This window comes from Trematomus bernacchii, unplaced genomic scaffold, assembly GCF_902827165.1.
Source record: "Trematomus bernacchii unplaced genomic scaffold, fTreBer1.1, whole genome shotgun sequence".
NCBI lineage: Eukaryota > Metazoa > Chordata > Actinopteri > Perciformes > Nototheniidae > Trematomus > Trematomus bernacchii.
Genome location: NW_022987342.1, coordinates 689,151 through 702,878, shown reverse-complemented (window position 1 = coordinate 702,878; position 13,728 = coordinate 689,151). Strand labels below are relative to the sequence as shown.

Below are 13,728 nucleotides of genomic sequence, written 5' to 3'. Positions count from 1 at the left end.
GGCCGGTCGTCGGCTGCTTTTCCCAGCAGCAGCTCAGCTACTGGGCTGCCTGTACTACCGACCCTTGGGTGGTTTCCACCCTAACCCAGGGATACGAATTGCAGTTTCGACGCCGGCCCCTAGCCTTCGGCCGGGTCAAGATGACAGTTGTCAGCGACCCGGCGAAGGCCTTAGCTCTGGCCCAAGAGCTGTCCGTCCTCTTGGCCAAGGGCGCAATCGAGCCAGTGGACCCCCTGCTTCAGTCCGGGGGGTTCTATTCGGCGTACTTTCTGGTGAGCAAGAAAGTCGGCGGATTTCGTCCAGTACTGGACCTCAGAGGAATCAACAGATTCCTGAGGGTGCTGCCCTTCCACATGCTGACCACAGCACCCTCTCTCCAAGGGTGTTTACCAGGGTCGTGGCGGCAGCTCTCGCACCCCTGCAGGCACAGGGCATGAAGGTCCTGCCGTACCTAGACGACTGGCTGGTTTGTGCGCTGTCCCGGTCCCAAGTGGCCCAGGATACGGCGCGCCTCTTATGTCATGTAGCCCGGTTGGGCCTGACAGTAAACACCGGGAAGAGCTGCCTGGTCCCCTCCCAACGGGTCACTTACCTGGGGTTGGTCCTAGATTCGGTCGCCATGAGGGCCTGCCTGACACCTCGTCGTGTGGACGACATTTCCCACCTTCTCCCCATCTTCAGGCTGGGCAAGAATGTGCCTTACATTCAGTTCCTCCGGCTCTTGGGCAGACTGACGGCTGCCTCAGCCGTTGTGCCCTTAGGTCTGCTGTCGCTGCGCCCTATGCAGATATGGCTGAACAGCCTTCACTTGGACGCCAAGTGGCACAGGCACAGGAAGGTCAGGGTGTCGCGCCAGTGCCTTCACTCTCTGTCACGCTGGAGAAACAGGGCCTATCTTCTGATGGGCGCGCCCATGGGCGCCATCCCATCCCGCCGGGAGACTGTCACTGTAGATGCATGTCTCTCAGGGTGGGGTGCGGTGTGGCAGGGCAGGACTGTTCAGGGTCTGTGGTCCGCCCAGGAAGGTGCATATCACATCAACGTGCTAGAGCTTCGCGCTGTGCTGCTTGCGCTCAGGCACTTTTTACCCCAACTGACGGACAGGCATGTGCTTGTTCGTTTGGACAACATGTCCGCGGTTTCCCAGATCAACCACCAGGGGGGCACCAGGTCCGCACAGCTGCTCCGGGTTTCACAGAGCCTCTTGTCTTGGGCGTCTCCCCGCTTGGTCAGCCTGCGGGCAGTCTTTCTACCAGGGGACCAAAATCAGGTGGCAGATTTCCTCTCTCGGCACAAACCTCCACCAGGGGAGTGGAGGCTTCACCCAGAAGTGGTGGAGACAATCTGGAGCCTTTTCGGCAGGGCCGAGGTGGACCTCTTTGCCTCGGAGGAGTCGAGGCACTGCCCCCTCTGGTTCTCCTGGGCAGAGGTGACCAGCCCAATGGGGCAGGACGCTCTGGCACACGACTGGCCAGACAGTCTCCTGTACGCCTTCCCGCCGCAGCCGCTGTTATTACAGACGCTTCAGAGGGTCCTTACTCAGGGGCACAGGCTCCTTCTGGTCGCCCCCCGCTGGCCGGGGAGAGTTTGGTTCCCGCTGCTACGCAGTCTCTGCTGCGGCCCACCATGGCGCCTCCCCGACAGGAAGGACCTTCTGTCACAGCTCAGGGGTCAGATCTGGCATCCCGACCCTCACCGCCTTCAGCTCTGGGCTTGGCCTCTGCGGGGCCCAACCCACTGTTGAACGCTTTTTCGGCATCGGTCAGGGAAACTATCCTGAATGCCAGAGCACCATCCACTCGAGCACAGTACGAGTGCAAATGGAAGCTCTTCTCCCACTGGTGTTTGGGTAAGGCTGAGAATCCGGGGCATTGCTCTGTGGCCACCATTCTGGAGTTCCTGCAGTCCCTTCTGGATAGTGGACGTTCTCACTCCACTTTGAAGGTATATACGGCTGCTATCTCTGCCCAACATGTCGGGGTCGACGGCGCCACGGTGGGGCGCCACAGGTCGGTGTCCCTCTTCCTGAGAGGGGCCTTACGGCAGCGTCCCCCTAGTACCCCGAGGGCTCCGGCTTGGGACCTGCCCCTAGTGCTAGATGCCCTATCATCTCCTCCCTTCGAGCCCCTGGCCCAGGTGGGGCTTAAGTGGCTGTCCTTGAAGGCAGCATTTCTGCTTGCCATAACCTCAGGGAAGCGAGTTGGGGAGTTGCATGCCCTCTCCGTGAGCGATACATGCCTGAGGTGGAACTCCGATGGCTCGGGTGTTGCCCTCTGGCCGAATGTGGCGTTCCTGCCCAAGGTGCTTCCACTTGCCCACTCCAATCGGCCCATCAAGCTGGCACGCTTTAACGTCCCACAGGAGAGCCGCACGCCCGAGTTGCTGTGCCCTGTGCGTGCCCTAAGAGCGTATGTTGATGCTACGGCCTGTGTACGGCAGTCAGAGCAGCTCTTCGTTTGCCATGGCGGCATTAGGAAGGGTTGTGCTCTCTCCAAGCAGCGGCTGTCCCACTGGGTTGTTGATACAATCGCACATGCCTATGGGGCCAGTGGCCACCCCCTGCGGGGGACACACATACATTGTCATCTACTTTAGAATCACCGGAAAAGTCTGCGAGAGTGTGATTTGAGCTTAAGAAGCAGTCCTGAAGAACCATCATCGCAGGAAAACAAAAAAGACAAACATATTTTGTCGAGCAGATTGTCTGTGACAAGGCAACCGGTAATTGTTTGTGTAACACATCCGAACCTTTACCATATCCATGCTTTAATTTTCACTATGATAGTATTTACTGTAATGTGATACATGTGCACAGTTGGTATATTCTTTTCATTCATTTTTTAATTAAGCTAACTGGTTGACCTTGACAGTTTTCATGAAATGTTGTGAATATTGTATCCGCTGAATATACCCTTGTGAGCAGACTGCAGGCTGTTTATGAATTGTACTCTGCGGCTGTCATGTGGATGTTGTGACTGTCAGTATAAATATATTTCATGAATATTAAGACGGAGGTTACGTTTAGAGAACAGTTTCCCTCCTGTACTGCTGCACCGCACAGTCTGAGTGTGTTTCATCTCAGAGTGTGTGCCAGTAGGCGGTGAAGTTTTCTGTGTGTTGGCTCACACTGCGCTGGCAGACTGGGATGTTTCTGTCTGTGAACTGTGAATTAGCGTGTGTGCGTGCGTGCTTCACCATTCATTATAGAGAATCAGAGAGACGTACATTAATTTAACAACCTTTAATTTTTTCTCCATTTTCAATATTTCACAATGAAAAATCAGTGTTCATGTAACCATGTTTGCATATCCACATGAAGTATGACAATACATAATCACTTCTGGACAAGCCTTATTCAATTTCTCTTTTTTTTTTTTATCCATTTCTTTCGGAAACAACAAAGTTTATACGGTAACACAGAGTACAAATGGGAACTGGGGCAAAGGGGAGTATGGGTAAATACACAGCACAACCAGAAAGAGCATAGAGCAAAATGACACAACAGGATGACAGAAAAACACACGTAATAATAAAGCCCAAAATAATAACGGAATATAATAGAAAATAACAATATTAATAAAATAATAATAACATAATAACAGCAGTATACAAGAGATTAAAGACAACTTTACATTTATACATAGTGGCCAGAGGCAGGCACCAGGAAGTGAAACAGTTAAACTTGTACAGACTGGATGATCTACGGTAGCTAACACGACTCAGTGCAGGGGGGAGTGGGCTCGTAAAGACGTCGGCCAAAGTGGGGACGAGGGACAACACAATAAAGAGGCACCTTATGAAGAGAGAGCAGCTTTGCTGGTTTTTCGACGGGAGCCATTTTGTTTATTAAACAGACCATATTTGTCTGGAAATGAAGATGTATTGATGTTTCGTTGAGCAGCCGGCAGGCGTTTGCCTTGTGCTTGTCAGGTTTTGCAAACAGCAAAGTGTGACTACATGGCCTTGACTGATATGCATTAGATAAATGGCCTTGACTATTTCAACAGCTCACCTGAATGAGGCCCCCGATCTGATCCATCAATACAAAAAAAAAAATTGTACCTTTCTTTTTTTTATTTTCTTCTTTTTCTATACAAGTTGTGGTTCATGTTAAAAAAAATCTTAGAGGCATTTTCTAGACAAAAAGCGACTGTACAAGGTGTCTCATCAAGGGAAAGAAAACCTTTTGAGTCTGCGACTTCGTCATCCCACTGCTTTATTTTTTGTTGTTTTCTGCCACATTTTTCTTCTTAAAATATATTTTCCATTTATGCAAATGTATGTCACAGTAATATACAATCTAAGTGCTTCAGAAATGAAGGGGAACTTGTGTGTGATTGTGGTCAGACAGTGGGGGCGCAAATAGTACAGGTGTGTGTGTTCAGAGGGAGGCAACTCTTTGCCGAAAAGGGAGATGCTAAAGGAGGGATGCGTATTCTTTGGTCAGAGGATTGTTCCCGTAATGCCACAATAAACGCTGGCCAGCCACCAGGGCAGTTTACAAAAATGAATGATGTTTGAATTTTCCATAAGGGAAATACCCCAGACTCCAGCTCTGGAGAGTTGCCTTCCTAATTAAGTGATCTACCAAATAGGATGGACAGGTAGGACAGATTACAGGGAAGAGGAACACAGTGAAACTTTGTGAAATCACATCCAAACTGCACCTCGGGCAGATCACCGGCTCTTCTCCGTGTCGTAGGGTGGCAATGTTAGTTATTGTGGTATTGGTGACAGAAAAAAGTCCCAAGTGTCCTTACTCTTGCCTCTTATTGGGCCCACCTCTGCTACTGGATCCCTTTTTCCCTCCCTCCTTTTTAGCCTCCTCCCTCTCATTCAGAGAGTTGATCTGTCCCGCACACTCAGTGTCATTGTCCACCTCCTTGCTCTCTCCGTTCATCTGGGAGCTGTGAGGGTTGCTGGGCAGAGCTAAGTAGGGGTGCTGAGGCAAAGTGGGAGAGGGGGACGTGGACATGTTGACGGTTCCCTCCATGTGCATCCCCGCTGCCCCGTTGGTCAGGGCTCTGTACTTGAGGCGGAGCTTGTGGGGCAGGGCGGTGCCTTTGTACTCGGCTTGGAGCTCGCTGTGTGAGCTTGGAACTCCAGCCTCCTTCTGATGGTAGCTGCTGATGTCTGAGGAGGACGAGCAGGGGGACTCGTCATCCGTGGAGCCCTCCTTGTCAGAGCTCCGAGGTTCCCCGTCACTGGAGGAGGTGTCTTTAGTGGAAGAGTTCTCCTGGTAGAAGCCGCCTGCTCGTGGGCCTCCCTCGTACGTGAGAACCGGGGGCTCTTCGTCCAGTGTGTTGAGGTAGCCGTTGTGCTGTGGGAAGGAGGACTCACCCTCCTCCGTGTTGCGGGTCAGATCAGGGGCGAAGGGGTTCTGTTGGCTTTGCTGCAGACCGCCCTCCTGCCCCTGGTAGCTGTAGTGAAGGTGGCTCTCGCGCTGTTGTTGCGTGTCGGGGTTGTACCTCTGCTGTACGTCATCTGTGGACTCAGCACGACCTTCGGTGTAATCGTACTGAGGTGAATCCATGGTCTTTGTCCTCTCCAGCTTCTCAGCGACCTCTGTGATGTCTGAGAACTTGGAGGTGGAGGAGTGCTGCTGGGGTCTGCTCGGCTGCTCCTCGGCCCGCTGGGTGTCCATTGGGTAACAGCCGCTGCTGGAGCGGTACAGGATGACGCTCCTCTGCGCGGAGGTGGCCTGAGGAGCTGGACTGGAGGCCTTTACGTGGCACTGCTGCTGCTGCTGCTGCTGCTGCTGGTGGTGCTGGTAGTCCATGGCACTTTCAGCCAATGGGGCGTTCTGCTGGTGTGGAGAAACCAGGGCAGTGTGGTTGCCATGGTAAGCTCCATTCTGCAAACCATTGGGCATCGCCTTGCTTTCCAGGCCGGCCATCTCCATAGTTGCGGGCTCCGTCTTTATGTTGAAGCCCATTGGTTCTGGGCTGTCACTGGAGGAGTCGTCAGACATGTCGGAGATGGAGCCCCGTGGAGAGTACTGGTGGAGCGCGTTGTGGTGCTCGCCGCGGCCCGACTGTTCGGTTTCAGACGAGTCTGAGTTCAGCATCACCTGGGATGCGCTGGAGTAGCCGCTGCTTGAGAGGTAGGGGTTGGGGGTGCCGTTGCCGCTCCCACTACTACTGTTGACACAAGCAGCGCTGTTGGATAACTGCTGACTTTTCTCCATGTAGGATGCCGTGCTGATGAGGCCGAAGCGCAACTTGAGCTGAAGGAGCTCCGTCTTTATGCGAACATTCTCCTCGTTCAGCGCCATGACGCGGTTCTCCAGCACCATGTCGTTGAGGCGCCGCTTTTCCCTTGAGCGCTTGGCTGCTTCATTGTTCTTCCTTCGCTTTTCCCAATAGGAAGCATCTTTCTTCTCGTCGGAAATGAACTCTCGCTTGCGACGGCTACTCGCATTGGACTTGGAACCTTTAGACTGGCGGCTGCTCCGCGGTCCTTCTTCCGGAGAAGCGGATCGGATGCTGCCGCTGTAGGAGGAAAAATTGTCGACATCCATTGCATTCTTGTTGCTGGTTGATGGGAGGTGTAGACCCAGACTTTCCATTTTTTCCTAGCTGTTGGCCAGAGTGTAACTCTAGCAAAGGGGGAAAGGGAAAATTCAAAACAAGATGAGACGACTGCTTTGTTGCTGAGGACTAAGATGCAGGATCTGCAAAAATGTCTTGATGAGGTTTTTTTGTTCCTTGAAGGGATAGCCTCATTGATTTCTGTTATTGTTCAACGTTCAAGTGTCCATATTCGCCAGGAAGATTAAAAAGAGGTGGAACTTCAGAAAAACCTCAGACATTGGACCAGTGGTCTGAACGGGGAAAGACAAAAAAGAAGTAGGTTTGTTTTCGATCAAAGAGTCTTTCAGCTGTGATCTCCTCAGTCTCTGGAGTCTTGTTGGAGTGGATTTTGACTTTATCTTCCTCAATCTTTAGCAGAGCAGTGATGTCTGTCAGGCTGCTGCTCTCAGTGTCTTACGGAGGATGTAGGTCAGTCCGTCCACTTTGGGGGCTCCCTGAGGATCCGTTTCAGTGCTTCTGTTTGCTGACCACTTACTGAGAGAAAAGAGGGAGGGGAGAGAGAGCATCAGATTGGATGTAAAACCACTCAAATTCATAGTAGCATATATTTACATTTCAGTGAAATTAGACTCATGAACTGTAGTACAAAGTAGGGGTCGACCGATTATCGGCCTGGCCGATTATCGAGGCCAATATTCCGCATATTACAGATTATTGGTATCGGCCTTTTTTTTTATCAAATTGCCGATACAACTTTGGCTCTGATGCGGCCGTTTCTCTGGCTGCAGTCACCACTGTTCACGAGCAATGTCCCGCCCACAGCGCTATCTGATAGGCTATTACTGAAGTGTCAATCAACACTGAAGATTTTCCGGGCGGGAGCCAGCCAGAGAGGTGGGACCTTCTCAGATTACAGGCAGGTGCGAAGAACGCAGACACAGACAGAGGCAAGCAGCAGCAGTGAGCGGTGTTTCAAAGGGAAATCAGTTGAAAGCCAAAGTTCAACATCCCAATCCCCTATGCTGAAGTTGCAAGTTGCAAAAACACCACGATCTTATGATCCAATTCTATCAGTTTCCCAGTTACAAAGGGACCGGGGGGGGGGGGTAGCGTCTCGCGTCTCGCAGCGGAGAAACTGTGACGTGCTGGGACGACTGTGACGGCTGCTAGTGGAGCCTCGCAGCAACTCTGCTTTCTGCACCACAATCTGGTGCTGCTGAATTGGGACTACTAAATGAGTGAGACTCAAATATCAGAAGTTCAGAACAAGTTTTAGTAGTTTTTATTTTTACTTCATTTACTTTACTCAGGGTCACAGAGAGGAAACCAGTTTTAAGATGTTGAAAAGTTCATTAAACATAAAAAGGCATTTCAAAGAAGTTGTGTTATTCTACATTTTGACACCAAGATTTTCTGATTTTACTGCAAATGTATATCGGTTCCAAATATCGGTTATCGGTCTCCTTGATTACTAATAATCGGTATCGGTATTGGCCTTGAAAAAGCCATATCGGTCGATACCTAGTACAAAGCTTTAGTTTGGGTCCCTTGCATGTAAGGGATCAATACACAGTGTGTCATCACACACACGCTGCTGCGGCTGGGATTAAACTGCAGAGCTATTGTGTAAGAAGGGGCACTGGCATAGTCACATAACAGGACTAAAAAAGGCTGACCTGGAGCCAGCTCTGCAGAGACTGACAGATAAAGAGCTGAGGGACGGAGATAGGATGAATCAAAACCATTATGATATATAACTGCAATTATGGTACAGTACATTAAAAATACTTATGTTCACATTTCTGCTTCTAAATTATATTTTATAAAATAAATCACAAGGGAGCAGATTTAAAGAAATGCATCAAACTCAGGAGATCTCCGGCAATGCCTTTGTTGTAGTAGCCGTCACACTGTGCGAAATTACACAACTCCCCAGGCTGTTGCTGAACATCCTTACGCAGTGTCAAAATAGGTAACAGCAGGAAGCCTCGCTCACCAAACATGTCTTGCGATACCCACGCCGCTTAAACGCAGCACAGAGGGATGTTGACGACAGTCCGGCGTTACGTAATACTTAGATCTGCACTTGTTTTCGGCCACATGCTTCTGGTTCTCCTGCACTGCACAGCTGATATGCGGTGGTAATTAATAACACATCACTACACTGAACCCGGAGACTGGTAAACAGGAAAACATATTTTTTGATGACACACACAGGGAAATTATCTAGGTCACTGTGCCTCTGGGTAACAATGACTCCTGCGGTGTCGATTTGCATGCATAGCACTGGAGTTAGCACAAATATTAACTTTTATCATCACTCGATTGTTTTATTACGTAATCATCACGGTTTTCGGAGCCCCCCCCCCAAATTGGAAACTGGAATCATTGCAGCACAATTACAGTTTCATGGAAGCTACGTTATGTTTAGTGATTTACTAGTCTCACCACTTCTGTTGCATTTAAAGATTGTCAACTCTAATGCAAAATTTCACATTTTGAATATTGAAATAATACAAGAAGCACAAGTATGCATATGGCTATTGGTACAGGAGCAGTATTAAGTATTTGCATTTTACTATTGTAGCCTTTGCTGCACCCTTTTTCATCCAGTATATCTCAAAAACTACGGTTCAAATTAAATATAATATACATCAGTTAAAGTATCTTATAACAGATTCCATGACCAGTCGATATTTCTGTCGGGACTTTGGTTTTTCATTTTGAGAGCTTTAATTTCAAACTTCAGACAAGTATAGTTGCAGAGGAATTTGGAAGCTTTGTTTAGGAAACACCAAGCAGCTACTAAATCCCATTTGTGCTGCCATATTTGTCTGATATCTTTCATGGTGTGAGCAGAGAAAGCAGATCTGAACAAAGAAACCCTGCCGACGTCTTCAATTATTTCAACTGTGCTGTGATGGCAGGAGAGCTAAACAAACTCCTTATCCCAAAGAGAGTTGAACAAAGGTACTTGAGTTAAACAAAACTGACTCACATCGACCTTCTTTCACTACGCTGCAGTGTATTGTTCCCTAATGAAAAGCCACTTACTTCTCACCATCGAGTAAATGCTACATAGCTATTTACTATCAAATATATCGTAAGATTATTTAAATCAAGTCTTTTCTTTCCTCGCAGTCAATGACCCCGTTACATAATCTCATTTTTATAAAATCCGCATTGAGACCTTTGAACAGCTCGACTTCGGCCCTGAATAATTAACCATTTGTTTACTCATGTCTGTTATGTTGTAACTGAAAGTCTATGCTGCAGGCTATTCTTCAAATTGAATTTACCCTTCAGTGCCAAAACAAGGATTTCACCGTCTCCTCCTCTCAAAGAACTGGAGTAAAGCTACACCATTTGGGAAGGGATTTGGACACAACCACCAACAGATGTGGAAAAATGTGGGGTCAGCCCCTCCCTCTCTCACTAACCCTGAATATTTTTGAATAAAGACTTTCAAGGGAGGGAGGAGGCGTGAAACAAAGGCGGCGGGAAGGAAGCGTGCATACTGTACGTCTGCGTTGTCCCACTGACCTAGAAACGACGCTAAGCAGTAAACACTCCTCCTGTCTTTGACGGTGCGCCATTAAAATAGGTCAGTGGGGAGGGAGGCCAGGAGAGGAAAGTAAGGGAGTAACAGAGTGCACTCTAAAAATAGAGGGAGGTGAGGGGGGGAGCAGAAGAGCGATGGGGTGACTTCAGTTTGTGGAAAGCAGAGGAATTGTACAGAATTTGCAGCAGGAGGGATAAAAGGGACAAACTCCAATACGTCATCTGATTATGAAGCACCGGTGATCTTCATGAAACATTAATCCCGGCTCTTGGAAGACGCCTTGTGCAGCGCGGAGCGATATGAATCAATAGCAGATGAACGTCGGTAGGGAGAGATAGGGAGATGGTGTTGACGTCAGAGCACACACCCTTCTCTGCAGCCAAATTCACACATAACAGAATCTCTCTCAGGACTGCATGGGGAGGGGCTGCCGTGGCTGCTCGTAACGTACGTGCTCTGAATTTCTCTTGTTGCAGAGCAAAGCTTGTGTAACGTGTGCATATTACATCGCAGCAGAAGCTACAGGTTAACTGGCCGTGAATGCTCTGCTAACTCCCCTATTTAACCTCCTCTATGTGCTCTGAACAAAGGCCAATACTTGAGCTACACAAAAAAGGGATTCTGGATATGGTACAATGTCTAATTGGCTTTTTCTGCAGAGGCTAATTTCCCCATTTAAACCAATGATTAACTGCGGCCACTGTAAGCCGTCTGTTTTCAGTCTTTCTGGCAGTGGAAAACACAGGTCTGAAGTAGTTCCCAGGCACTTGCCGCTCGGGGAGGAATGCCTCACCTCTGACCTCCTCTGAGGCAAGTGTGAGTAAAACGCTTGGCATCCTCTTCCCCTCCTCCATCCTTTAAATGATCCAACACCACACACGTGGAGGGGGCCCCTAGCTAGGAGCCTCCATTTTGCCACAGAGCTTTTTGTGTCAAGAAACACAACTAGCAGACAGGAATCCAGACATTCCAGGTCAGTCAGTCATCGCTGAGGGCCATTTAACACTTCCTATTAGCAATACACTTCTACCTCCACTAGTGACAGAACACTAGATCTTCCAGATGAATGCACATGTTTCCAGATAAACAGGATCTTATGATATTTTCAATCGTCTATAACACAATTGAGTTTAGCAACCTGAATTCCCCCTACGGCATTAAAAAAAGTATGCCTTCCTTCATAAAGTCTGTTAGTGTTTTGAAGATGACTTGGTCAATTAGTGACATGTGACCCATATTTTAAAAGCTTCTTTTTATTTAACACTAATGAATAGACACTAAAGTTTAACAAACTAGGTCGCTGTGGTAACTAAAGGCTGTATGAATGAGTCCACAGTGTGCCCTGTTTCCTCATGTGTCTCCTCACCCAGATTCAGGTCTGACCTACATTCAGAGGTCTGGCTGGGAACGGAGCAAAGCAGACGGCTCTGAAACCAGACCAGCTGGCAGCGGCGGACTATAGGAGCTCACCAGAACTCTAGCCCGGCCTCGCCAGACAGGGGCTTCCATGCATTACATCACATCCTGGATGTTCACTTGTTATTCTAATTTCAGTCACGCAAAGACAAAAGAAAACATACAATCTGGTTCACTTCTGCTTTTTTTCTTTGTTCCACGTTTTCTCTTGGAGGAGACAGACTGAGAAAGTTAAAAATAACTCACAGACACTCAACAGCTGTGTGGCGTCATTGATGAAAGCATTTTTTTAAATATCCATGTGCTTTAGGAAAAGGCATTTGGTGTTAACTGTGGTATGAATGATGGGAAAAGGGAGCAGGGTGGTGTAAAGGGGAATCAATTACAGGCCCCTGTGTGTCCCAGGAGAGAGCTGCTGTTTATTGCTTCTCCCCGCTGTGTGCTGGTTATGTCATACCCTCCAACTCCCTCAAAGCATTGCTCTGTGCTTCACTTAACACAACTCATGAGGACAAGAAAAAAAGAAATCACCCAGTGACTCACTTTGAATGAAAAAAACAGACGTTTTGTAACTGTTCTCTCCTTTGAACTTGAACACCTACAAATGTTGAAAAATATTCAGCACATGTTGAGAAAGGGAAGTTTCAAAGACACATAAATATGAAGCAAAAACATTATTTAGTTTTTTAATATATTACGTTGCATGTGTTCCCCCTGTAGTACTCTGTTATACTCCACAATGTTTAAAAACATATATATATATATATTTACATTTACACCTGAAGTCCATCCTGAAAACATTATTTGTGCATTTAATCTCTTTGTATATGTTCTACCTCCACTATGACATGAGTTTCACCTACATTTATTCAAATGTGGCATTAGCACTACCCTTTGTGCTTACCCATGCTTTAAACCAGACATGTGATTGCATCAGTCGACAGCCAAAAATACTATTGAGCGATCTAATCGATCAAAGGGATGTAGTGACCTACATATGGACGACATTCATAAAGCCTACAATCCGCAGCACGCCACGTGCAGGAGCTAATACAGTGTAGTATGCTACCCTGTGTGTCTGCATTAACCAGACAACACACAGCCAGCTCTGCCCCCATTCCCTGGAAAACACCACCGTAGAGGAAATAACCTCGCCTTGACATTGAGCACACAACGTGGGATACGGCCAACCACGTTTCCCAAATATTTTACATGTTTCGTGTAAATAACAATGAACAATGCGACAAAAACGGCAACAAAAGTAGCACATTAGCGCCGGGAGAGCCGTGTTTAACGTTACAAAAGCGACCGCAAACGTCTCAAAGTCACGGCAGAGCCGAGAGTCGCCATGTGAACAATGACCGGCCACGAGCATCATGTCCTCACCTCAACACACCGCGGAAACACCTATATTACCATGAATGAAATACATAAACGGAGATAGAAACAGACAAAGACAAAAAGCAGCCTTGCGCTCAGTCATAACATACCTCTCCGTGTCCTAGAGGGGGGAGAAAGATTCCGGCTTCACCGACACAAAGCTGTCTCGCTCCCGTTTCCTCCTTTTCCTTGCGCGTGTGGAAGAAACCTCCCAAAATAGCCGAAAAGTTTTCGTCTCCGTCTTCTGTCGCAGCTCGGCTGAGTGGCGGTGTGGTGAGAGGCTGTGCTGGATGCTGTTTCTGTCTCTTGGCTCTGGCTGCCTGTGTGTTGTGCGCTGCCGGACCCTTTGCTCCAGTTTCTCCGGCTCCCTTGCTAGAAATATGTGTTAGTAGGTCAGCGGTTGCATAACAGCTCTTAGGCTGCCTCGTCACGTTGTTGTCCTCTGTCTCTCCGCGCAAGAGTCTCTCTCTGTTATTAGTCCCTCTCTTTCCCCACCCCTCCATCCCTATCTCCACCTCTGCTCCATCATGCAATCCCATTTCTTTTTATAACTTGAATGCATGTTACATAGACATACATCATATTACTGAGAGGTCCGATAATAGCATGCAACAGCATGTCCTTGACCTGTGCAAGTGTACACTCACTGTTGCTCATTATAGCCTTTGTTCCTTTTATCATGGTTAATCAAGCAAATTAAATAAAATGTATTCTGAATATAGGCTACTTCTTCTTTCACTATTTGCAAGCAAACTTTTGGAAATAACCTCAATGTGAACAGTTGAAACATTTTAAAGGAAATAAAGGAATTAATAGCAGACAATAAGGCCATATCAT

General features: G+C 48.0%; 1 protein-coding gene across 1 annotated transcript; it reads right to left on the bottom strand.

Moving 5' to 3' along the window:
* Window positions 1-3,226: 3,226 nt before the first annotated feature.
* On the bottom strand, window positions 3,227-13,330 carry nfil3-5 (nuclear factor, interleukin 3 regulated, member 5). Its single transcript, XM_034130591.1, has 2 exons — window positions 13,002-13,330; window positions 3,227-7,067 (listed from the first exon to the last, which is right to left on the bottom strand). Exon 2 carries the CDS (start codon window positions 6,566-6,568, stop codon window positions 4,757-4,759), a length of 1,812 nt encoding a protein of 603 aa, XP_033986482.1. The 5' UTR covers window positions 6,569-7,067; window positions 13,002-13,330; the 3' UTR covers window positions 3,227-4,756.
* Between the last annotated feature and the right edge of the window lie 398 nt (window positions 13,331-13,728).